At 40.7% G+C, this 27,028-nt stretch overlaps 1 protein-coding gene across 1 annotated transcript in view; it reads right to left on the bottom strand.

Moving 5' to 3' along the window:
• Positions 1–26,283, bottom strand: part of CCDC170 (coiled-coil domain containing 170) — a 69,474-nt gene extending 43,191 nt beyond the window's left edge. The window contains exons 1-7 of the mRNA XM_065401936.1: positions 26,146–26,283; positions 22,820–22,896; positions 20,055–20,082; positions 14,139–14,270; positions 10,969–11,225; positions 3,813–3,957; positions 1,570–1,755 (exon numbers count right to left, since the gene is read on the bottom strand). Coding sequence (XP_065258008.1) covers positions 1,570–1,755; positions 3,813–3,957; positions 10,969–11,225; positions 14,139–14,270; positions 20,055–20,082; positions 22,820–22,896; positions 26,146–26,283 — 963 coding nt within the window. The remainder of the gene's footprint in view (positions 1–1,569; positions 1,756–3,812; positions 3,958–10,968; positions 11,226–14,138; positions 14,271–20,054; positions 20,083–22,819; positions 22,897–26,145) is intronic.
• Positions 26,284–27,028: the final 745 nt, after the last annotated feature.

Below are 27,028 nucleotides of genomic sequence, written 5' to 3'. Positions count from 1 at the left end.
AATCTTGGCATAGTTCATTTTATGTCCCTTCTTCAACTCTAAAGAGGTCCTCTTAACAGAGAAATTATGCAAATCAAATTATGGGTATTATAGGAAAGAATGGAGGGAGGTCTATTCCAATTATAATATTACTTCATCAGTCTGTAGATTTCCTTTCACAGGTCGCAGCACAACAGCAGCTAGTCAACATAAGTGTGAGCATCAACCAGTTATGATCTCAGTTTATTTTTTTTTAATTTGCAAACAAATACAGTTGCTTCAAAAGGCCACAGTACTGAAATGACAAATTGGATAAAATAATTCAAAAGGAACATAATTATTGTGCCTCTTTCTCATTTTAAGTGTCATGGGTTATAGCAAACCATTTATTTTTTAAAAAACTTTCTTTTTAAGAGTCATATTTACAAGTCAGCTGATGCATAAATCTTAAAAAATAAACAAATGCAAGTTGAAAAGAGTAGTAAAATTCTATGTTAAAATTAAATGCTGAACAGCTTCATAGATATAGTTTATCAGGTCAATATACGTATTTAACACATTTTTAATTATAATTTTAGGATGATCTTGCCAATCATAGCAAATGTTGGAACTGCAGACAAGAAAATGCCAATATCTCACATATTCTGTATGTTCATAAAAAATTGTGCATAGTACAAGCCGGATCCAAAGCCCACTGAATTCAATGAAAAACTCCAATTGACTTCAGTGGATTTTGAATCATGGATTGTGGAGTCATGCTGCTAGCCAGGATTTCTCAGTGTGCAAGTCAAATGACTATTTATGATTATGAAGTATGAGTTTATTATATCATACAAATAATCTGGTATCTGACAGACAAGATACTTTACTACCAGTTCTTTCAATGGAATCTTTAGGAAAACATTTTGTTAAATACTATTCAATGAATTTCTCTCTATTTCTGAAGAACAAATTTTACAGCAATTAAAAAAAAAAAAAATCTGGCTCCAATTGCATCTCCGGATACTCCTGATTCTCTATGGAAGAATACTTGTAATACTTGTTTTTTTGTTGTTGTTTTTTTTAACTCCCTCAAGCTTATTTCAAGGAATAAAATATGGATTTCTTAGCATACATTTCTACTCATCTATCAGACTCCTACCTCAGAGTAAAATCAATAGTTCTATACGTTCATGATGACTTACACAACATCCGCCCAGCTACCACTTTGAGAAGGCAATAACCGGGGATACAGTTGTTGAATGAGAGTGAAAACATCACTCCATCGACATATAGGAAACATCAACACTAAAGCAGAGCTCTCTAACAAAAGCATTTTAATCTCCTAATATTCTTGAGACTTCATGAACTTGAAGGTAATAACAGAAAAATACTTTTTTTTTTAAACTAAGCATAAAAAAAATATCTCCAACCAACACCCTAGCCTGAGAAGAGTTTTCCAAACTAAATTTTGTTGGTAATAGCACATGTTGAAATCTTACCATCGTTTACTTTCATTTCACACCATGTTCTTCTACTGAAAAATGCATTTTTCATTTCTAGAAATAGATCTCTAACACACACAGACATGCACACTAGAAAATAATTTACCTTGCTAAACTTGTCCGTGTCTTGGGAGTAGGCTACGGCCTTTTTCTGCTCTTTGCTGACTTCCGAAACAAGCCTCATGATGGTTTCTCTGCTAGCTTTTGACTCTATCTCATGAACATTGATAGCCTCTGCAAGAGTGGCAATCTGCCCTTTTAGCATTGTATTTTCTTTATGCATCTGATTGACCTAGACAGACATACCATTCAAATAGTACATATTACTACAATTCTTACACTGTTTCCTGTTAACAATTGTCTTCACTCATTTAAATGCATTTTCTGTTCCTCATCATCATAAAAAATGTTGTTTGTAAAACCTTTAGGGTCAGATCTATGACTATGTTCTGCTAATTATTTCCAATGTTTCCTTATAAACAAAGTAGAAAGAGCCCATAATATACCATGAGAAAAGTATGCCTTAGCATAGCAAATGTTAATTTGGTTTAGTTATCCACATACAAATTCTCAGCACTAGATCAAATATCATCTGGAGGGCTGTTGTCATTTCTGCATGTCCACACTGATAAGGCAGGGCAGAAAAAAAAATAGATTATACAACTATCTTTATGTTGGGAAGCAGACAGCTTTTCCATAAGATTTATGGCTAGCAAGCCTTTGGAATGGGAAACCAGCACAGGACATTGAGAAGTGATTTTACATTTGAAATATTCTGAGTCATAGGGAACCATGTGATTTGGCAGCAGACTCTTCTTGACCATATGAGAGAGTAAGGCTATCTCCTAACAAAAAGGATTTGGGGAGCTCTTTTGAGCAGCAGCCAGAATTCAGGGAAAGACGAGCCCCAAGCATGCGCTTGATCTGTTGAGGTAATGCTGCAGTAACTCCAAGAAGTGTAAAGCCCCACAGGTCTAGAACCCAAGCCTGTAAAACTACCAAGTAGCTGGCAGCTGTAACCAACTTGCACTCCATTTCCCATGACCCACTGTGGACACAGACCATGGGAAGTTCCACCTCAAGAGTCTGACAGACAGCAGCCCCATGGCTCCTGATTGGCTCACTGCCCTATATAAACCCAAGGAGCATTCCAGGAAGCGTCCAGGCAACTGGCTGCTCTGTAGCTGCCATGACCTTTCCTGCTCGATCTCAGCTTGATTTGAACTTTGCCACTTGACTCGAACCTTGAAACCTTAGACTCTGACACTGGCCTGGACCTGACTACAAACTCCTCTGCTACTCCCAGCCTCAGGTTTGCCACTGCTCTGTCCCTTGGCCCTGACTGCCATTGTGGGAATCCTACAAATCTGGGGTGGGGAATATCTCATGACATTTCAAAAAGAGCAGAAAAATACAGGATTATATGTCCCCTTGAGTCCTACTTGAATGATGACTAAAAGTGAAGGTGCTCCTATTCTGTCTAACTCTAGTCGTTGCTGAGAGAAAAGACATAGATAAGGGGGGGGGAAATCCAGAACAAATACTCTGTTCTAATACACACTGCTTTCAGTGTGCCCCTTAGAAGAGAAGTAGAGGTGAAAGACTAGCCAGAGAGTGCAAAAGATGTATTAAAGGCGGGTAGGGGGTGCCATTGATTTCATTTTCCTGAATGGTAGCTCTGCTTTCAAAATTTTGGGAAATGCTGGAGGAGAAAGGTATTAAAGATTTTGTATAGCATTCTCTCAGAACTATGCGTAATGAATGAATAAGATTCAATTGTACCTTGTAGTAATTGTGAGTGTTTTGGTACAGGTTCAGAATTAAGGTTGTTTCAGTGTGTGTCACTGAGAATGTTTCTGTTTAATGGCATGACTGCATTAAATGAGCGTTAAGAGTAGTGCCAGAATTGTCATAGTGGAATTTTATAGTTTTTAATATTTTTAGACAAGCATTTAATTGTATGTATTTTCTTGATTTGTACTTAGCAATCATAATTGTAAGTTAATATTATAGGAACATACATAAGGCCTCCCTGAGTTCAATGAGAGCTGTGGAAGATCAGCACCTCTGAAAACCAGGCCAATATTTGTAAACACTATTTTTATGGTAATATGCTCTGTATATCCTTATTTGACAACAAAATTCTGACCTTTAACATTTAAGTTGTTTAAACAAGTGTTCTATTTTTCTATTATAAAAGAAAATTGCTGTATTAAATTTTCTACATCAAACCAAATATTTCAAAGACAGTGCACCCTTCTATATTAATATCTATTAGAGCAATACAATGCAGTTAAATATTTAACAAGTCTCTTCAGTATGTAGGCAAAAATAACTGCACATAAACACCTTTGAAATTAAATGTTTGTGTGGTTCCTCTTTTCCTCTGATGTCTACGTCCAGGAATCCAGAAAGCTGTGCTAAGAATTCACCATGCTTCCAGCTGATCTTAGAAGCTTGATTCTTGCTTTCTTCACACTCATTCAAATATTTGCTAATCAGCCAAAACAAACACACATCAGGAGGAATATTTAGAAACAGGATTTTGTAAAGCAAAAGGCAAAATTATCTCAAGCTCCTTGCTTGGGCCTACCTATTCTAGCACAACCTTCACCTTCAAGTTAAATGTGGTTTAATGCATATACTATGGGCCAACAGGGGCAGGGAGCACTGTTAGATGCAGCACATTCTGCCCCTAAGAAAGCAAGCGCCTCACAGCCTTATCAAATGATGCCCCTCTGATGATGGGCTCTGAAGATCTCTCTTCAGTCCATGCCAGCAAGATGATTCTATGATGTGGTTTGTTTGGTAGTTGTCCTATTGAGGAGTAAAGCATGGGTTGGAAAGGAAGGAAACTCCAGAAGCACTCCCCAATACACACCGTTGGAAAAATACCATGTATTAAAATCATGTTCTGTATTTTAATAAATAGCATAATTTTTGTAATTGAAATTAATAAAACAATTACTATATTTTTAAACACACTGGATGAACTACTGGTTCCACATCACCAATTATGCATATTTAAGAGGACACTTTAAAAAAAAAATTCAACCAAAGAGTTAATTTCTGATGGACAACCTTTACTCAAAGCCCCAAGAGAACAGAAAATTCACATAAAGCCAGAGACTTTCGCCTTCAATTCTGCACAGAAGGGGAAGTTACTTTTCAGTTAAAGTAACTGGACTTCTTCAAGATGTGTGGTCCATAATCACATTCCACTGATGGTGCACATACAACTCATGAACCTGAGACTGGAGTCTTTTGGTCCAGCAGTACTCGTACAACACGCATGCACCCCGGAGCCTTCATGCTCCTGAGACCTCACGCACCAGCTACCACTTGGTTCCTTCTCACCGCAGAACCCCCAAATAGGGACTCCACAGTAGAGGGGATGGAAGGGTGGGAATGTGCATATGGACAATACATCTCAAAGAACCTCCCATTCTCCTTCAGTAAGTAACTTCCCATTCTCCTTCAGGTGATTGTCCATATCCATATACCACTGCTGGTGACTCCCAAGCAGTAACTGTGCTAAGGAGGTGGGAACTAAGTGTAATTATTTAAACAGAGAGTGAAGAACTGCTTTACTCTTTGGGCCTGGAGGCCTCAGTCAGGATGTAGTGTCTTGGGAACGTGTACATTGATGCCCAAGTGGCTGCTTTACAAATGCAGTAGAACTAGGGTGACCAGATGTCCTGTTTTTATAGGGACAGTCCCGATACTCTGGACTTTGTCTTATATATGCGCCTATTACCCCTCCATCCCGTCCCAATTTTTTACACTTGCTATCTGGTCACCCTAAGTAGAACCTCAGAGTTATGAACCTCGGGAATGGAGGTTGTTCATAACTCTGAAAAACACATTATGGTTGTTCTTTCAAGTTTACAACTGAACATTGATTTAATGTAGCTTTGAAACTTTACTATGCAGAAGGAAAATGCTGCTTTTAACCATCTTAATTAAAATGAAAACAAGCACAGAAACAGGTTCCTTACCTTGTCAAAAAACATTTTAAGCTTTCCCTTTTCTTTTTCTTTTTTTTCTTTTTTTTTGAAGTAGTTTACGTTTAACATAGCACTGTACTGTATTTGCTTTTTTTTATTTGTCTCTGCTGCTGCCCGCACACTTCTGGTTCCAAATGAGGTGTGTGGTTGACTGGTCAGTCCATAACTCTGATGTTCGGAATGCTGAGGTTCTACTGTGTTTGATAATGGTAGACTTCACAGTGATGCTGCTGGTACAACTTGCACTCTAGTGGAGTGAGCCCTGATGGATGGTGGATCTACCATGGCCACTTCGCAGCATGTTTTAATACCATAACAAATTCAGTTTTATGGTATCTGGGATGAACTTGCAGAACCTTTTGACCTCTCTGTGATGGAGGTTAACATAAAGTCTTAGTGATTTTCTAAATACTTCTGTTTAAATAGTAGGCCAGTGCTCTCCTGACGTGTAGAGCAGGGTTTTTCAATCCCTGGGTTGTGACCCAGAACTAGGGTGCCAGAATGTGGCACACATTCACATAGGAAGCCCGGAGAGGAGAGTGTCAGGTCCTACCCCGGGGGGGAAGGAAGGCCCTGGGCGGTTTCAACCTGCAGTGGTCCTGCAAGACTGGCTGCGCTCAACTCCCTGCTCCAGGAGTTCTTAGCTGGTGCACAGGATTGCAGTGCTGTTCAGGTTTGGTCCAGCTGCTCCTCCAGGACAAATTTCAGTGAGTGGTGCTGTGACCCTCTGCACAAAGTCGCTACATCACTCTCCCAAATTTGGCCCAGCAAGCCCACAGGCTAAATCTGAGCAGTGCTGCAACCTCAAAGGTCACACTGCCTGGAGTGAGGAGCCAAGCTCACCCAGTCCCATGAAATAGGAGCCACACGAGTTGCCACTATGGAATGCCAGGTGTAATTATTTAGTATTTACTACATTAATGTGTATATTGTATTTCTTACCCACAATATATTTACTAAACCAGATTTTTTTTTTTTTTTTTTTTTTTTTACACTAAAGCTATTTACTGGTCACAAGAAGCCATCAAAGTTTACAAATGGGGGCTGAACCCAAAAAGGCTGAGAACCACTGGTCTAGAGTGTGCAACATCACCCCAGATTTGGATGCATGAGGTTTTGGGGGAAATATTGGTAAGTGTATTTTTTGGTTCTAGTGGAAGTCTCTCACTATTCTGGGGAGAAATTTAGGGTGTATGCTCCACCTTGTCTGGGTGGAGCACTATATAGGGTGGGTCAGCCATCAGTGCCTGAATCTCCTGTACTGGGCTGGCAGAAGTTATAGTGATTAAAAATGCAATTTTCATAGAAAGGTGTAGAAAAGAAGAAGAGGCCATAGGTTTGAAGAGTAGGTCCCTGAAGGCTGAGAGTACCACTTTTAAGATCCATGAGGATCCAGGTTCCTTGACTGGTGGGAATACCTTAATTAGGGCCTTCAGGAACCTAATTACTAACAGACTGAGGAAAAAATGGTATGGTCCTCCACTGGTGGAAGTTGAGCTGAGATGACCAGTAGGTGATGCCTGACTGAACTGAGGGACGGGTTCTTGCATTTTAGTTTGGGTAAGTAGTCGAGGATTTGAGGGATCAAGGAATGATGTGGTACCACTGATTTTTGGTGGCACCAGTGAAAAACGTCATCCATTTTGGCAGGTAGGTTTTTCTTGTTGATTCTTTTCTGCTGCTTATTAGAACTTCTCTAACTAGAGAGGTGCAGGCCTGCTCTATTGACAACAGCCACCCTTGCTGTGAGCTGCAAGGATGCAAGAGTCAGGTGTTGGGTCTATCACTTGTTCTGAGACAGCAGGTCTGGGAGCAGAAAAAAGGCTCAATAGGTCTATGAACTAGAACTGTCAGGGCCACACTGGAGCTGTGAGAATTAGCTTGGCCAAGACCTGTTTCAGTTTGCAAAGTACTATGGCAATAAGAGGGGCCGGGGGAAGCATATCTCAGGTCTCCTGTCCACAGTAACACAAAGGCATCTGCGATGGATTCCAGTCTCATTCCACCCCTTGAGCAGAATCTCAGGCACTTGTTGTATTGAGTGGCAAACAGGTCCATTTTGGGATTGCCCCAGTCCATGAAGATGTCCACCAGAATCTTGTCTTTGATCTCCCATTCACAATCTGGGAGGAAGTATCTGTTCAGATTGCCCACAAGCATATTCTGCAGTCCAGGTAAGTGTACCTCCACACCAGCAATAACTGTATGTTTGATGCACCAGTTCCAAAGCGTGATGGCTTCCTGGCAGAGCGGGGAAGGCTTGTCTCCACCTTGTTTGTTGATATAAAACATGGTGATCGTGTTGTTGATCATGATTTATATGGACTGCCCTTCTGTTAGGTGGAGAAAGGACTCACAGACCTCCTGTATGATTTTGAGTTTTAGGAGATTGATGTACGTTCTCTTCTCCCTTGGGAACCATAAACCCTGTGTCTTTAATGTGTCCATGTGGGCACCCCACTGTAGCAAGGATGTGTCTGTGACTATGGACTTCGATGGCAGGAGCATCCAGAAGGCGACCCCTCTGCAAGCACTCTTTTTCCCCACCATTTCAGTGAAGACAGGACCATGGGTGAGTTAATGAGAGGCATCCAGGCAACGTTTGGAGGGTGTGTAAAACAGCTTCTACTAATCCTGCAAGCAGTGGAGGTGAAGTCTGGCATGCGGTATCAAAAAGGTGCAAGAAGCCATATGATCTAGAAGGGCAAGGCAAAACCTTCCATTGGTACATGGATTTCCCTCCAACTGAGAGTTAGAATGGACAGGTTCTCAAATACATCTTGAGGCATGTAGGCCCTGGATGTGGAGGCGTCTAAGATCACACCAATGAATTCAATCCTCTGATCTGGGATTTCCATTTCTGGACTTTCAGGCCTGACCTCTGAAAGAGGTTGAGTGCATTTTGGATAGCTTCAGAGACCTGTTGAGGAGTGGTCCCCCATATAAACCAATCATCCAGGTAAGATTATTTATTGATGTTAAATCTTCTCAGGTAAGCTGCCACTACTGATAGCACCTTGCTAGATCTCCTCAATGCTGTGGAGAGTTCAAAAGGCAGGGTTCAATATTGATAGTGGTCCTTGCCAACCGTAAATCATAGGTACTTCTTGTAGGCAAAATGATGGAGATGTGGAAGTACTCATCCTGCAGCACAAGAGATTTGAACCAGTCTCCAGACTCTAGAGTTGGGATTATCAGTGTCAGAGGGTACCATCCTGAACTTCAACTTGTGAATGAATGTGAGGTTCTGCAAGTCCAGGATGGGTTGCCAGCCTTCCTTTTTCTTCAGGATAAGAAAACAGCTGCTCTAAAAGCCTTTTCCCCTGGACTGAGGAGGGGCCTCTTCCATCACACTGAGAGAAAGGAGCATGAGGACCTATTGATATTATAGATCCTTGTGAGAAGAATCCTGGGAAAGGGGAATTGAGTGTAGGCACTGCTGAAAACCAGATGGTGTACCCATGTGTTACTGTGTCTTTGGCTATTTCACCCCCGACCAACGAGCCAAAGGAACCTCCTGGGAAGGAATGCCATCACATCTTCAATGTTAACTATTTCAGAGACTTCTCTAAAAACACATGTCCAAAATGACTGGTTACATGACATACCACCAAATTTATCCTGTCTTATTCATCAATTTTTTCCCCAATATAACAGCAAGTTACCCCCATGTACAGCATGTGTGTACAATATGTTCTCTATGACTACTGTCTCATTTGAAGATACGCCAACCAGGAATTATCTTGAAAGTTAATGAAAATAAATGTCTTTAAGTTACAGCAACAGCACATAGCATTAACCTATTTTTTTTAAAGCCAGAGTACATTTGATCAAGTGAATTTCTGCAGAAATACTTGCACCTCTGATGTGTCTGAAGCCACAAGACCGACCTAGCAAAACTAACCTGTATGTGTATTCTGATCTAACAGTGTATACACTTTTGTTTGGCATGCACACGGTCCTGAAGACTGTTAAATTGATAAAGTCAGCACAGGACATTGCATCTTTTACAATGTAAAGTTGTATATGACAAAAAACCATTGCCCAATGAATAGTGGGAGGGGAAAAAAATCAATGGATTGGAAAATCTAACAAAAGGCATATCAGAACTGCACATGCTTGTAGATACTGTATGTAAGCTTTCTTCCTACCCTAATAGCTATCACCAGCAATGGTTCTCTTCCTCTCTCTTGGCATAACTAGAACTACAAACATACCACAATATCTGAGCACCTTGATATTGCATTATCCAGAATGGTGTATGTAAGAGAGAAAAATACAAAAGGTTATATTAATGTAACATTATTAGTTACAAATATGAAAGCTCAAATACACGGAAATGAAAAATTTTCACAGTAAGTTGAGCCACGTTGTACAAACTGCATATTTTCTAGTGTATACTTACATAAAAAGTCATATATTCATGTATGTATTTAAAAACAAATACACAAATTGAAATTATAATGCATGTATAGCATAACTGAATTTTCCATATTATGAAAACTTTACTTTTCTGGTTTCATGACTATTGAGCATTTCAATATGTAATCTCAATCTTAAACACAAATTTTTGTATTTTCACTTCCCTGCTTTTTCTTTCAGGGAAAATCCAAGCTATTAGGCTGGAAGAGCTCACAAACTCCACTGGTAAAGCTAGTGGATCTTCTAAACCCTTATAAATTCAGACTGGGGAGATTACAGACTCAATGACTGCTGGTGAAACTTATAGGAAAGTCCTATAGATTTGCAGCTGCAACTGATTAAACGCTTCATTGGAGTAAACCTCCCTCCTGCAGAGTTTATTTATAACCTCTGTAAAAACATATTGTTTTTCTGACAGGTGCTACTGGCTGCCATCAGACAAGTCTTTGGTTCCAAAAAGCACAGATCTAGTTACAGTCAATAAGTGCATCAAGCATTCTTTCAGACTCAATGGAATAAATAATTTAGCCTCTTTATTTAATACAAACAGCTATAAACAATGGAGGATGGCCCAGACTATCTGGCAGGTCAGGGATTTCCCTGATTGAAAACACAGGGGCTAAGAGATTGGTTTTTCAGCCTGTGTGTGGTAGAAGCAGAGAAAGCCTGTAGAAGGCGGGGTGAATGTGACCCTAAGAGGAAGCAGAAAAAGACATTGTCAGGCACAGAGCTCGCTGGAGTGGCACACTTAGGGGTATCTAAGCTAAGAAAGTGTGCCTGCTCTTTGTTTCTACTATGTTCAGGGAAACTGGGCTTTGTGTACATTATTTGTAAATAAACAAGATTACACCAAAGAATATACCTGACTCATATCAAGTTCTCTTCCTAAAGGGCACAACTCTGCAAGGCCCTGAATACTGGCTAACTGCCCAGGCCAAAGGGGCAATAATATACAGCTCAATACAAATCTGTTTCTGCACTGAAATTTAACTACAAAGGTAGTTTTCTATGTTGGCAACTACAGTACAGTGACATCTCAACACAAAATTATACCACAGCTTGATTGAATCTCTTACTTCAGTTTGGCTTCTTGGTTATGGATCTTCTCCTTCAACTCCCAATTCTCCTGGAGCAAAACATGTGCTGTTAGGTCTGTCTGTTTTTTGGAAGTGGCAAGCACACCTGATTCCTCCTCCATCTCCTGAACTCGATTTTGCAAAGAGAGGAGTAGAGAGGATTGTCTAGCATTGTTTTCCTTGTAGCTTTCCACTTCAGCCTTCAGCTCTTGCAATGAGACTTCTTTAGAGACCATTTTGGATCTGAGATCTAGAAGCTATAGACAGAGGAGAGGAAGAGAGAAAAAACAAATAATTGTAAGAAAAATTCAATATAGACTACGTATTTGAACTGTCTTAAATTATTATTTAATTTAATTATTAAATTGTTTATTTTTTTAAAATCTGGCAGGAAATACCTTTTGGAATCAAAGTATCTTATTCTTCTACTCTATTACCAACGGATTCAGTGGGGGGGAAAAAGTGACAATAGCTACCATTTTTTCAATACTCACAGAAAGCAGTATGTAAACTCCAGCTTCAGTATGAAGTAAACAAAAATAGCCACATCGCTTTCAGTGCCATTCAAAACAATAGCAAAAATATGTATTAGCCGAATAAAATGGGCAAAGTTAGTAAGAAGAAAAATGTTATTTTTAAATATCTATAAAGGTATTTTAAAAAAACAGAGCAGAAACAAAAAGAACCACTGTTTTTTAAATTATTTTAAATGGAGTTTTATATTAGGTTGAAGCAACATTAAGGTTTGTAAAAATCACACATACAAAAGTTAGGAAATACCAGAATTAAGGTTTCCTGTGAAACCTTAATGATACAGTCTTTAATTGTGATCACATATTTTTTCACAAGATCTCTTCCTCCCTGTTCTCAGTCCTGGTGTCTGGTGCCACAGTGGCCTCTCGCTAATGGAAAGAGTAACTGCAAGAAAAGTCCTGCTCAGTCCTGGGCTGGAGCGTACTCACTAAGCTCTATGGCAGGGGTAATCAATAGGCAGACCACAGGCCAAATCCGGACTGCCAGATGCTTTTGAACAGACCCCAAAATCTTTTTATTTACTTATCATCATACTTTTTAAAAAAATTATTTCCTCCAGAGTCTGGACTTTGACTATACCTTGACCAAGAAATTTGGACCTTGACAAAAAATAATTGACTACCCCTGCTCTATGGGAATGAAGCATGCTCACTGTGGCTGTGGCTCTAAAGAGCTGCAGAATGTTCAGTGAAGACAGAATGTTTGGAGAATTTTGCTAACAAACCTCTACACACCATGTGCAAACAGTGATTTTCAGAGGCTTATAATTCAGTCAAGTAGATTAGGTAGATTTCCATAGGAACAGCAAAAGGCACCTCTCTGATCCCCTTGTGGCACCCCTTGCCTAATTTCAAGTCCCTGTTCCAAAGTATGAAAGTGCTAGAGCTTCTCAACAAACAGTTCGAACTTTTTTTAAAAAAAACACTGGCAAAATAATGTATATTCCCTAGCCTCGTTCTCAGAAAGAGTTGATCCATTTTTGCTGAAAATTTCCCAGCAACATTCAGCCTGAGGCAGACCTGGCATATAAAATTTCAGCCTAAATGGTCAAAGTTATAAACAACTAAAAACAGGGATTTACAATAGAAAGTGCTAAGCAACACTTAGGTGTTGCTTCCAGATCCATTATAATGAAAAATATGCAATATGTGGCAGTTAGCTCTTACCACATGAAAACTAAAACTAAGATTAACAAGCTATGTGAGTGCTCTTTTAATGCAAGAAGGATGGATTTGTAATTAAGGCACTGGACTGGAACTCAGGAGATCAGAGTTTAATTCCTGGCTTTGCCAAAGATATCCTGCGTGACCACAGACAAGATACCTAATCTCTCTGTGCTTTAATTCCCCATGTAGACATGGGATAACAACACTTCCTTTTTCTCTCTTGTCAATTTAGACTGTATGCCATTCAGTGTCCCTTATTATGAGTCTGTACAGCACCAAGCACAAGGGGGCTCCGAATTCAGCTGGGACATGTAGATGTTACAAACAACAACACGAATTTAACAAGAATTTGAGTATTTTGGATGAAAGTGAAGCTGGCTTTCTTTACTCCCTTTCTGCCTTTTCCAAAAACAGCAGTGAAAAAAATTCTATAAAGTGGTCTGTCACCATGACAGTAAGTAAAGAGATTATTAAAGTATTTACTCCCTTCATTCAAGAGTTGGAGTCAAGTAAAGGATCAACAAGAATCTCATCTTCTTTAATTCTTTCTGATGAAACGTAAAGCCAAGTTACTGACCACATACATTAATTAAAGATCGGTAGGCACTTTTTGCAACAATATGAGGATTAACTGGCCAAATTCCAGCTCAGATAATTACATTCTACTGATCTACATTCACCCATTTCACTTGGATATAGTATTAATAATTTATTGTTCTAAACTGTTGCTTATCATTGCTGTGAACTATTTAAGAGTTGCTTGATTTCACAATAAATTTAGTTGTATTTCGTTCATGGGCAAAGTGAATTTTGATTTTGATGCACCATACAGGTGGATCCTAAGCATTTTACACAGAGAGAGAAGGTGAGAAAGAGAACATGCTCTTGTAACATTTATTAAATGCTTTAGATGCCACCTGGATGAAGAGTGCTATGAGTATAGGACGCTATCATTCATTTCTATCAGCACAGAAAAACCACCTTTCTGCATGACTGTACTGCATGACTGGCTCAACTAAGCTTCATTCAGTAATGGAAATATAAAATGAGCATGTTAACAAGTGGGAAAATATGGGAGCCCTGGAATCAACATATGTTAAAATCACTCAGATAACCACAGTGTTGAAATATTAACTTTGGTTAGAATTGTGAAATACTGTATTTTACATCCAAACACAATAAGAAAATCATCCTGGTGCCAACTTCAATTAACGAACAAGATAATGGCGCAAAGACTGGCAACTGATATAAGCAGAAAAAAAAACTTGTGGCAAATCTGAATAAATGTAATCTGAAAACAAAAACAAAATCCCACAATTAATAAAACAAAGATACATTTTACATTCCCTGTAAGGAGATTTAGTGGATCTACTTTCTCTGCAATGTGTGCATAGCTCACATTAACAGAAAAAGAACTTTTAGGGGGTTCTTTTGGGGGGAAGGGAAGGAGGATGATTCTTTAAGACTTACCTCTGACTGGGCACATTCATACTTTACCAGAAGTGCTGCAAGTTCACTACGGGCAGTTTCAGCCACAGCCCGATAGTGATTTGTCTGTTCTCGAGTGACAGGTATATCCAGAAGAACGTGATCATAAGCTCCCTGGGAAGACATCACAGTCAAGGCAAACTTAGAACCATCAGACACCATGTTTCTGAACAACTTTTCTTCAGATTTGTTCTGTCATTCAGTACCTCAAAGAAAACACACTGAAAATGCTGTGCACTAACATTGGGTGCCATACCTACCAATGGTGTAAACAGATATAATTGTACTCAAATCAATGGAGTCCCTCTACTCACACTGGTGGTGAATTTGGCCCTCAGTGTGTTAAATTGTTAAAATTCTAGAGTACAGCAGCGAAGTTACTTATGTAGTTATTACATGATTAAACATTAAAGACAAAAAGCTTTACAGACTGTCCTTGGCCAGCGGGAGGTTGTGTGTCCCTACTATTTCAGTATTTAAACTCTGTTCCCACACTGCACACTGATTTATAGTTTTGCAGAAAATAAAATATCTATGGGGGGGTGGGGGTGGAGGTGGGGGGGAGTAGTCTGAGGGATTAAAAAGCATCAAAACACAATACATAGCCATGTAACTATTCAGCTCCCAACACCACCCTGTTCCTCTTAGCTTGCTGTTCCTCTTAGCTTTTAGACTTTTCCCATTCCCCAGCAGACCATATCTGACATTTTGACAATGTATAGAAGTGTTCAGCTTTTGGATGCTCTAATCTGGATGCTCTGAATCCTGAGTTTTGTTTTCGTTCTCTGGGTCCAAGAGCACCTTGCAGCACTTATCACAGGAATCCCAATTAGCTTAAGTAAAACCAGTCCATTTAATTTAGAAAAGAGAGAAATCAAAGCCATGCCTTCCAATTTAGGTCTACTCCAGGGTCCAGGCAACAGCCCCATTAGATAGGACATATTTTGTAGTTATTGTAGATTGAAACAATATTAAATCTGACATTCTTAGAGCAGAACTGTGTTTAGTACATGCAGGGAATGCAAAGGCATAGGGAGAGGGCACAAAAAAAACCCTCTCTGTACCTCCACCAACTCCCATGCAGAAATGAAACACAACTGTGGTCCTTGCACTATTACAAAAGAAAGATATACTCCCATCCAGCAATGCTGTTAGAGCTAGAAATCCCAGAGGGGGCAGAGATAGGACACAATCCACACTGCACACTGGCCTGCAGAGCGGGTCTCACTCTGGAAAGGACACACTCCCTCTTCTTCAAGGGTTTCTCAGGGCTTGTCTACCCACAGAGTCATTCCTGATTAACTCCACATGTGGACACTTTTATTCCACAATAAGAATGTCCATGCATATTGTTCTTCAAGAATAGTTATTCCAGAATAACTATGTCTGAAGAACTCCACCTGCAGACAAGTCCTCGTCTCTATACCTCTAGGAGCTCCCACTGAGGCAGTGCACCACACCAAACCCATTGCATGCCAAATTGCACCCTTGAATTTTGTGTCCATATGTCTCTCTCCTAACTTGAAAGAGTGATGAGTAAATGAAAAAGGGAGTTCACAATAGAAACTCATAGGCAACCTTACAGCTGGCACTGGCAATTCAGCTATAATAGAGAAAATACATGCAGCGGTGTATTTTCTGAGCCTGAGTTTGGGATTATGCACATCAGTCACAAGTGGTGAAGATATTAAATTTCTGCAGGTCATCCTAAGCAATTGTTTCAAGATATTTAAATTTTCTTTTTATATGACTTTTGCATCCCTCTGCTTGTAAAGTCAGACTCCCTTATCATTTAAATCCAAATGTACAAGCCCAAGAGGGAGAGGAAAATTATAATTAATATATTTTTAAAATCTCTAAAAACTACTACAAAGGTTTTCTATAGGTAATAATATTGCAAATAATAGGTTACTATTTAAACCAAGGCAAGAAACAAGCGCTATGTATCTCCCTGGAAGAGGGAATGCAGAGCTTTTCAATTATATAAAGCTCTGGTTTCCTCAATGGGTCACAAAAGATCAGTGAAATCTGTCACTGGTGCAAGACTGAATATTCTCCCTCCTACTTCTGAGAGTCATTATTTTGGGGGTAACAGTTAATTTCATATTTAAGGGGGAAAGGATGAAACATTTCTGTGGCAGGTTGTTTTAAGAAAACTTTGGAGTTGAGGAATGTTAGCAGCCCTAGGGGTGACAGAGTAGTGAGTAGAATGCAGGCAAACGTATTTAGGTACACATGAGGCAGCCAAAAGTTAAAGATAAATGTGATTTATTACATGGCTCTGGAATTTATCACGACTGTCATCACCACATGGATGCACACATGTTCTTCTCCTATGCATATTTTAATTAGTAGTTTAGAAAAACTATCAGCCTGCTGAGGATTAGTATCTTGGGAAAAGTCACAAAATAAATTATCTAGATGAAATAATGCCACATTTGTTCGTTGGTCAAATGTCAGTCTTTTAACACACGTCAGTCTTTTAACACACAAAGGACTTGCTCTTGTCACTCAATTGCCTGGCACAGTTTTGGGGAAACTATAAAAAGCACAGGTCTAATAACAACATTGTATCTTTCCAATGACAACATAAAGAATCATCATTGCTTTGATGTTGTAGTGAATACAAAGAAGCAAAACACCCTGCTAATGTACTTAGTAACTAGTTTTGTTTGCTGATCAAAGCAGGTACACAAGCGAAAACTACATACTCGAGTGTTGAAAGAGTAAATACTGACATTATAGCTTATAATCAGGGCTTCTGTGTTGGTTTTTTTTAGTTTATTAATTTCATTTTGGGGGTTTACTTTTTGCAATTTTCGTTTGATGTAATGTCCAAAAATTGGGTGTTTTCAGGGCTTGCTCTCTGTATATACTAGAATGAGTAATGTATATTATTTTACATTACTCATTACAGTAGCTCTGTAATGAGTAATCTCTTTGTAATGTTCCCTAAAGCCCTTTAACGTACTGGTTCAAAGAGCACTAAGTTAAAGCACAAGAGGGAACCTTTAATGCATGCCAGCAGGGCTACCCAGCAACACATTGGTGTGCATTAGAAATCACACCTCCATAGGGCAGTGGTTTTCCCAGAATCCTGTACTTACTACCATACTATGCCTGCTACTTATTACAATCACTTATCTGCTACCATCCTCTCTCCTGTTTTACTCCACGGGTTGTCTAACATCATGTGTTCAGATTTTTAGGACAGGGCTTTTATTTTTGTTCTATATGCATACAACACTCAGTATAACAGATCCCCAGTCCACGACTTGGGCTTCTAGGCACTGCCACAATACCAACAAATGAAATAGTAATATCACCATCTCTTCGGGCTGAATTTCATATTACTGTGAATTTCTCTTCTCTCCTCTAAACAAACATAAAATGAATAACTGTAACCACCATTTCTTATTCTCTAACATCATTACATAGGAGTCTCATCAAACCGATGAATACAGCACAAAATAAGAGAGTATTGTTCTAGAGGAAGATCCCTGATCCTCAGCAATACAAAAATGCCTTACTGCCTGAGGATCTAAAACCTGCACTGTTCATCTAGGGACAGATTGACAAAGATATTTAGGTGGCTAAAGATGCAAACAGACACCTGAGGGATTTACAATAGTCCCTCAGTAGGTTCGGCACCTAACTCAAATTAAAGTTAATGGAAGTTAGCGCCTAACTCAGGCACTTTTGAAAATCCCTCTAAGTATCTATCTGCATCTTTAGCCACCTAAATACTTTTCTCAATCTGCCCCTAATGATCATTGGGGCACCAGAGATTGGAAAAGTTGGAACTGTTATATTATTGTCCATGTGGATTTTCTATATATATTCATGTGGGTTTTGGGGGGTGAATATGTATATTTGTGTACACATTAAGTAAACACATTAATTTCTACGTTTTGCTACTTAGTATGCACAAACCTGACTGGTGATCCATACCAGTGCCAAGCAGTTAGCTAATCGTGAGTGACTGAGAGATTTTAAAGTATATTAAGCAGATTCGGCACTCCCTCAAACAAGAACAGAAAAGCTCACTTGCATAATGCCTCATCTCTACCATTCATTCTGTTCTCCACAGGCTGGTGCAAACAAAATGAAATAAATTAAATAACATTTTTAAATAATAACTACAAGTGAGTTTTATCAACAGTCACTCATCCAAGACCTGCATGGTATAACTGAGTTCAGAAGAAGTGTCTCCAATGCAGATTAATAAAATTCAAGTAATTAAAGCTAAATGAAAACAATCCAATCCATATAAAACACACGTAACAGACGTCTCTCCTGTCCCTTCCATATGGGGAACAGCAGGGCCTGCTTTAGGAAGTGCGGGGCCCGATTCGAATAGTTTCGACGGGGCCTCAGCAGGGATGACTCACCTGGCGGCGCTCCGGGTCTTCGGTGGCACTTTGGCAGCGGGTCCTTCACTCGTTCCGGGTCTTCGGCGGCACTGAAGGACAAGGCCCCGATCCCCCAACCGGAGCCCTGAGAGGAGCGTGGCAACACCCCCGGCACCGATCCCCCGGCCGGAGCGCCGGGAGGAGCGCGGCGAAACTCTCGTCCTTGATCCCCCGGCCGGAGTGGCGGGTGGAGTACGGCGAAACCCCCGGCCCTGATCCCCTGACCGGAGCCCCAGGAGTAGCGCGATGAAACCCCCGGCCCCGATCCACGGGACAGAGCGGCAGGCGGAGTGCGACAAAACCCCCGGCCCCGCTCCCCCAGCCGGAGCGCCGTGAGGAGCGGGGCCGGGGGTTTCGCCGCCTAAATGCCGCCGAAGACCCGGAGTGAGACAAGGACCCACCGCCGAGTGAGTAAAAATTAAAAAGGCGCCTAAGTTAGGCGCTCTTCTAGGCGTGGGCGCGGGGTCCGATTCTAAATCCCAAAACCAGCTACAGCCAAAGGGGTAAGGGCTAAAGTCAGCGCCTTCCAGCCTCACCTCCCCATCAGTTCCAGGGGAACAAGCCCATTATACTGGTCCCAGAAACCTCTCCTATAACTCCTTTACATTGGCAGCAGCAGCTGCCAGGTGAAGTCTTCACATATCACCATTCGCTCAACTCTGTAACTTGGACTCTTGATTTATATTTATTTCATTTGCTATAATACCTTTCATTGCTGTCCCCTTTCATCCCAAGTGCAAGCAGGTGGACACCCCCACACAACACAACACACATCATGCCCGAAACAGAATCTCCACTCTTTGTAGTCTAAACATACCCCTTTTCCTGGGGGTTTTGGCTTTACTGGCCAATCACACAACAAGAAAAATGCAAACCTCAGCCTACGGGTGTTCCTATGGTTTCCCTGTAGAGACCTATCTGACCTAGGCCCCAGTTTCCTGTTACAAAGAGTCACTCTCATCTTCCTTATATAAAGGGTTGAGTCGGCAAGTTGCACCTGCCACAGTGAGTCAGCAGAACTTCAGTAGTTTTATGCACAGCTCCACCACCTCCTAAAGAAGGTGGATCACCAGAAGAATCATGCCACCTTGTTGCACTCCCCTGATACCACTGCAATACTTTAGCTGCCCACCATCACTCTCTTCCCATTACGTTTTTACATCTTTCTTTCTTTAATTCACACAACCCCTTCCCCACCATTCTTCACTATCATTTTAACCCCAACAACTGCCCTCCCAAAATCCCTAATACTAGTGAAACAACTATATAAAGAAATATACATCAAAACAATAAAAACCCTCCATAAGCCAAGTGTCAACCATCATCCTAATTGACCAGCTGGTACACTGCATCCCTTTCCCCAACACTTTGTCTGTTTCGACCCCGCATGCTATTCAGAATAGGGATGGCATCTTCCGCTGTATTTGAAAAGCAACTAGCACATTTTGATTGCTAGTACAACAGAAATAAAAAATGACTCACTAACCTTTTGTGCCTCTGTTCTTCCTTTGTTTCTAAAAAAACAAATGGGAGAAAAAGAATTGAAAAAAAATGCTTGAAATCAAAATATAGCATATCTGAGAATTCTCACAGATCTGTTCTACTGACCTATTTCCTGTTGTTCCATCAACAAAATAAGGGCATAATAGCAGGAGACAGCAGGTGTAGGGAGAGCTTCTGTAGCAGCCCATTAAAGGCCCCAGCCACCAGAAGCCCTCCGATAGCAGCCAGAGCAGCCTTCAGACGCTTGTCTACCCACTGTCATGACAGACTTCTTCACATGGCCTATGATCTCTGCTCCAGTTACATGACCAACTTTTGTCCAGTCACCTCCTCTACCTTTATCCCCGCCGATCTTTACTCTTTCCTTCCTCTTCTCGCCTCATCAATTTCACCCCTCTTCTTTTTACCTAATTTCCCATTTAAACCCTCAGGCACAAATAAAAACAAAACAAAAAATAAAATCCATGCAATAAACATGACACGGGTCAACCTTAACCATAAGCTGTTATTTGTACGTTGCATCCCTTTCCACCACCATTTAACAGTCTTTAGTCTTTTTAGATTGCAAGTTCTTGGGGAACTGTGCCTGCCTATATATTTGTACAGTGCCTAGTACACTAGGGCTCAAGACTGATTGGAACCATTGGGTCTTAGCACAATTAAATGAACAAATAAAAAGAAAGAGGAAAAGCTGACTAGTATTGCTAAACCCAAAGCTTCATCTTCTATGTCATACCAGATTCTTATTTAACAAAATAAAGAAGAGTTGTGCTGACAGCGTTTCTATTTTTAATTATATTAATATTCATGGACACACGTGTGCATTAAAAAGGGGCTCATTCTGAACAGTTAGGTCAATAGGAGGGGTGAGATTCTGCGCTGCACCTCTGATGGGATGTCTACACTGCAAAAAAAAAATGGTGTGTTCTTAACTTGGGTTATCTACCTTGTATTAACTAACACAAATTAAAATAGCAGACAAGATGTGGTAATTTGGCTTTTAACTTGAGTTGGCCTGTAAGACAGTCAGGGGGTGAACTTGAGCTCTTAACTCAAGTTAAAAGCTAAATTGCCATGTCTTCACTGATATTTTAACCAGAGATAGTTAATGTGGATTAGCTGAGTTAAAGAACACATCTTTTTTGCAGTGTAGACATACTGTAAAAGAGAAAGTACAGAACTAGCAAGCCTTGGGGGGTGGAGGTTAATGTGGCTTTAAGCTATTCTTGCACCGTCCTGATTCTAGACAGCTCTGAGAAAAGGGTCTGTTGAAATCATGGCAGCCTGTCCCTGACAGCCTATGTGTGACAGTGCTTCCCTTCCCCCCCACACACACACCAGGGCTTGCAAGGGTACCCCAGAGGACAGCTTATGGCTCTCTTCCCTAATTCCACTAGCTGTGCCAGAATTCTCCCAGAGTCGAATCCACACCTTTTAGAGCCCTTTCACACAACTTTGATCATTTCACCTGGAGTAAAGGGCCCAGAAATATTTGATATTAAAGCAAAATAATAATACACCTAGACCAACAGTTCTCAAACTTTAAAATCTAGCATATGAGATCTAAAACTCAAAAGTACTTAGTGTAACACCCTTATAATATTAATCAGTGTAGTTATAATGGATTCTACTCTGATAAACCAATCCATGTATCACCTGACTGCAGCTGGTATGTCATCTGTGGTTACATATACTGCCTTTTGAGAAATCCTGACCTTGACAATTTCTGCACTGCTGAATGTACCTCTTTTGTTATGGTGGAGGAGGAAGGAATTCTAAGGTGGGTGAGGCAATATCTTTCAAGCTTGTCTCTCTCACCAACAAAAGTTAGTCAAATAAAAGATTATTACCTCACTCACCTTGTCTTTCTAATATCCTGGGACTAGCACAGCTACAACTCCTCTTACACAGTCAATTCCATAGACTGATTACGGACTTGTCAACCCCAGGCATTCAAAAATCATGAGCCTCAAAAAATTATAAAATATTTTTCCAAAAATCTCATGATTTTAAACCAATAAATTTGGGGTTATTTCATCTCCTGATTGGGTGTGGGGAAGGGTTCCCATTTTGAAACTTTTCTCTGCAAACATGAAGTCTAGAAACTTATCTTATAAAAATAAAGCTGAGATTTTCATATAACCACTTGACTCCAAAAATTAAGGTTCTATGAAAAAAGAAAAAAGAAAAACACCACACACAAATAGCATAAGACTAGTGATAAAATTGTAAGAATTGGCAATATGCCAGATGCCGTGTGCATTAATATTTTCTCCTATTTATTTTACAATTATTGCATTTCAGTTTTATCCTCTTTATTTTCACATTATGGAAAAGGTTGAAAACAATGTCTGATCACTTTTCACTATATCCTTCATCATCACAATCAAGTCCACCTACCCAGTTAGTCTTCTCCTTTCCAAACAGACCTAACTTTTGGCTTGTAATTCTTGCCAATCCTCTGATTATTTTTGATGTGCTGCTCTGGACTTTTTCAAACAATACTATCTTTTCTGAAACAAGCATAACCTAAAAACAATAGTCCAGGTGAATAAAATCAATTACTTTTGGCATTTTCAGTGTTTCTCTTCTGAAGGTAAGTCCTGCCCTATCTGCTGTAGTCATTAAAAAATGTTGTTAGACAGATAAGAAACATTCTCCACTATTGTTTATTTATTAACAAGGCTAATTCAAAGTTGTTTAATATGTTCAAAGAAAGTCACATGGCAACCAAAAAGTTATTCTTACCTTCCAACACTACAGATAGCAGTTAAATTCGCTCTCTCTTCCACTTGTCTCTTCATCATGGTGAGTTGATCTTGGACCTAAATGTGATAAATAACTGTTTAGCATAGTTAAGAACAGCAGTTATCTCAAGACAATTATGAAAACATTGGTATTTCAGCTTTTATAACAACTTCTTACATCTTCTGGTAAAGACTTGATTAATTAAGGGATGTAGTAAAAAGAAAACATTGGGGAAATGGGTCCCCCTGCTGCTTTGCTTCAACAGTTTTGTGAAATAAATGCTGTGGAAAAGCTGAAATTTTTATTATTTGTAATTATTTTGAGATCAACACCTCTTATATGCTTTAAAAAACAAAAATGGAAAGAGAGTACGGATCTTGCTGCCAGTAGACGAAGGGTAGGAGGAATGAGAAGCAGCAATAGCAAGTGGCTGTGCAGAAAGTCACCGCTTGCTCACATGCAGTTTCACTTGTTTGCTTTGTTTTATCTATTGGTTGGTGGACAACAGTGTAAGACTTTGTAGAAGAAATTAGTATTAATGAGAGATTTGTAAATGGAGGAGAAACCGCAAAGGTGATAGACATTCTAACAGTGCCAATATTCTATTCTAATATCCTCTTTGTCTTATGCCTTCTATGTCTTGCATTTCACTGAACAGATATATGCTTATGAATATATAATTGGCTTGCTCACAGTATAAATTTTAAGGGTCACATCCTGCATCTCTCTCTACTCCACCAGCTCTGATCAGTCACAATTATTACATATACTTCTGCATACCTGTAGAAGTAATTTTAAGTGTGTTTTTCATTTAGAAGTCACCTAGTTACAGATCATTTTTTATATTTCTTTTTTACTATCAATTCTAAAATATTAAAAACTCATGCTACTAAAACAGTTTTCTAACAGGTTGAAAGCTGAATTTACTAAAATGGCAACGGACTTCAGAATGTTGAAAAACAAAAATTCTAAGCAGAGCAACAAAACAATTTAGTGCAATACAAAAATCACATCCCACTGTTAACAAAAGTCAGCTGATACTCAGCTATTCACTCTATTAATAGCTGTTTTTCCTACTGAATAAAGTATTGTTAAAATGATGGACTTTTCTATTAACTACGCTTTTTGCTATTGCTTTAGCAGGCAAGTGGTTTCATTTCCTTCCAAGGAATATCCTTGAGCCTCACCTTTAACTTCACATCAAAGCCATCATACCACAGTTTCAAAGGAATGAGTTTGAAGAAAGATAAAGAAACGCAATGAAGAGCCTTGGATAACACAAGTAAATTCCTAGCACACTGAAGATACTCCCTTTTGCAACATTTAACAAGAAAAAATTTTGTCCTTGAATTTGTAAAGATAAGTTTTAATTATCAGTCAGACTTTATTTAAATTATTGAACCAAATATCTCTACTGCTCTGTAGTACGTGAATCAATGCTGCTAAAATTGACAAAATGATGAGGTGAAACTAAAAACTGAAACAAAAAGGAAACTTGTAGTCGCATTTTGCAGTATTAAAATCAATGTCAGTCATCCTCCACAGAAACAAGCAATTAAATAAAAAGGCAATTTTTCCCCTCCAGGTATCTGAAATGTCTGGAAACTGGCTAACAGATCAATAGGACAGCTTTGAGGCAGTTAGAAATTAGCCATTCTGTCTTGGAAACACTAGACTAGAAATTATTGAACTTGAAGAAACTGTGCCCAAACTTTTCCAAAATTCATGCCCCCTCTCAAACACATTAATTGCAATTAAAACTGCACACCCTATCGCTCTCAGACCCTGGTGTTAATATCAAGGATTAGCTTTTTTCCCAAGTTTGTAAATCCTCTGTCACTGGCTTCAGGAGCATCTTCATCTGATATTTTTTTATTCCTGATGTGTGTATCAATCTGGAGTCTTCCAATGGGAAAAAAAATGAAATAATTCTTCAAAAGTAAAACTGGAGATAAAAGTGAACTGAGTCTAGAAACGCTGGTTTAGCAGTCTCTCGTTGGAGTCTGTTTTTGAAGTTTTTCTGTTTTAAGATAGTTTTGAAAAACTTCAAAAACAGACTCCAACAAGAGACTGCTGAGCTGGAATTGATATGCAAACTAGACACAATCAACACAGGATTAAATAAAGACTGGGAATGGCTGAGCCATTACAAACATTGAATCTATCTCCCCTTGTAAGTATTTTCACACTTGCTTCTTATCAAACTGTCTGTACTGAGCCATCTTGATTATCACTTCAAAAGTTTTTTTTCTCTTACTTAATTGGCCTCTCAGAGTTGGTAAGACAACTCCCACCTGTTCATGCTCTCTGTATGTGTGTATATATATCTCCTCAATATATGTTTCACTCTATATGCATCCGAAGAAGTGGGTTGTAGCCCACGAAAGCTTATGCTCTAATAAATTTGTTAGTCTCTAAGGTGCCACAAGTACTCCTGTTCTTTTTGCGGATACAGATTAACACGGCTGCTACTCTGAAACCTGCCATTTACACTATGGTGACTCTACTGGCATAGCTATGCCAGCACAGTCCCATAGTGGAGGCACAGCTTCTCTGTCACTGTAGGAACACACCACCTAGGGGTAGACACAGCAATTGGGAGCAAGCCTGGGGTGCTAGAGTGCACTGATTAGCAGCAGAGCACCTGGCTACCTCCCGGTCCCCAGACCCTTGCAGTCAAAGCCCAGCTCCCTGGCCCTAGCAATGGCTCCCTATAGCCTTTCCCACCTCTTGTTCTCTCTCTGCACCAGGGCCGCCCGGGGGGAGGGCAAGTGGGGCAATTTGCCCCAGGCCCTGGGCCCCACAGGGGCCCCCACAAGAATATAATATTCTATAGTTTTGCAACTTTTTTTAATGGAAGGGGCCCCCTAAATTGCTTTGCCCCGGGCCCCCTGAATCCTCTGGGCGGCCCTGCTCTGCACAACTGTTACTCTTTGGGAACGTGTCTTCTGACTCACAGTGTGACTCTACAACTGTGTATAAACTCCTCGACCCTGGAACTAGGCAGCCAAGCTCCCGGGAGGGGTGCCAACGGGGTTCTGCAGCGGGCTGGGGCCAGGGAACTAGGCGGGAGTTCCGCTGCTCAGTCTATCCCGCCCCCACACACATAGAGCCTGCCTAGGAAGCGTTCCCATGCCCAGCCTTAGGACCCCGCAGAGCAGTGAGATCCCGGCGCAGGGCTGCAGGAGGATGCTGAGCGCAGAAAAGAGCAAGGTCCTGGCCCCAGGCAGCGCAGCCTGATAGGAACAGGAGGCGGGGGGACGCTGCGACCAAGCCCGGCTCTGCCCCGCAGTCAGTGCAAACCGGGCAGGGACGCGGCTCGGTACCTCAGCGGCGGGGGGCGCTGCAGCCGCGGCGCAGGGAGTGAGCAGCAGCGCCGCGTTGCTGGTCACGTCAATGAGCCGGGAGCAGGCGGACCCCGCGCGCGAGCTGCCATCGCTGCTGCTGAGGCTGTTGCTGCTCATGTTCCCCGGGGCTCTGCTCCGGCACGTTCCATTCGAACCTTCCCTGCCGCTCTCTGCTCGCGCCCCCAGCGCAGAACGTTACCCAGGGCGCGGTCGCCATGGCGACGCGTACACTGAGGCGGCAGCGCCTCCGCAGCTGTCGCGAGACGTGTCCAAATCGCGTTGCCCTGTCGGCGTGGCCGAGGCGGGGCTCTCCCCGGGCCGCGCCGCCTCAGGCTTACCCGGCTCAGGGGCGGGTGCTGGCCGCGCTCTGGGTTCCGCGATGGGCAGCAGCTCCCCCACCAGCCGCCCTAGGGGGTGCAGGAGGCGCTGGTAGCTGGGTGCTCCCGCCCCTGCCCAACCTAGCGCTGCCGCTGCCATAGTGCAGAGCGGGCCTCAGCCGCGCCCCCCTGTGACCGGGAACCAGGTGCACTGGCCTGTGATGTGAAGCGGGGCGGGCTGGACTAGGGGTTCTCACAACACATTTTTTGGTGGCCGCACTGACCAATTTTCTTAACATATTTAATTTACTTTAGGAAAAACAAATAAATATGCACATATACACATCTAAATCATTGTGATTTACTTATGTAGGGTTTTTTTTGCACTCAATAATAAAAAATAATGTACAGTTATCTCTATTCTTACTTTGGATCTAAACAGAATAGAAACAGAAGGTGCTTTGTACGTTCTTGTCTTTTTTCTTATTGTTTCTTTTGCTTTGTTTGGGTTGCGCTTTTTTTTTTTTTTTTTTTTTTTTTTTTAA

The sequence above is a fragment of the Emys orbicularis genome, chromosome 3, assembly GCF_028017835.1.
Source record: "Emys orbicularis isolate rEmyOrb1 chromosome 3, rEmyOrb1.hap1, whole genome shotgun sequence".
NCBI lineage: Eukaryota > Metazoa > Chordata > Testudines > Emydidae > Emys > Emys orbicularis.
Note: the sequence above shows the minus strand (reverse complement) of the source record. Positions and strands in the feature narration are given on the sequence as shown.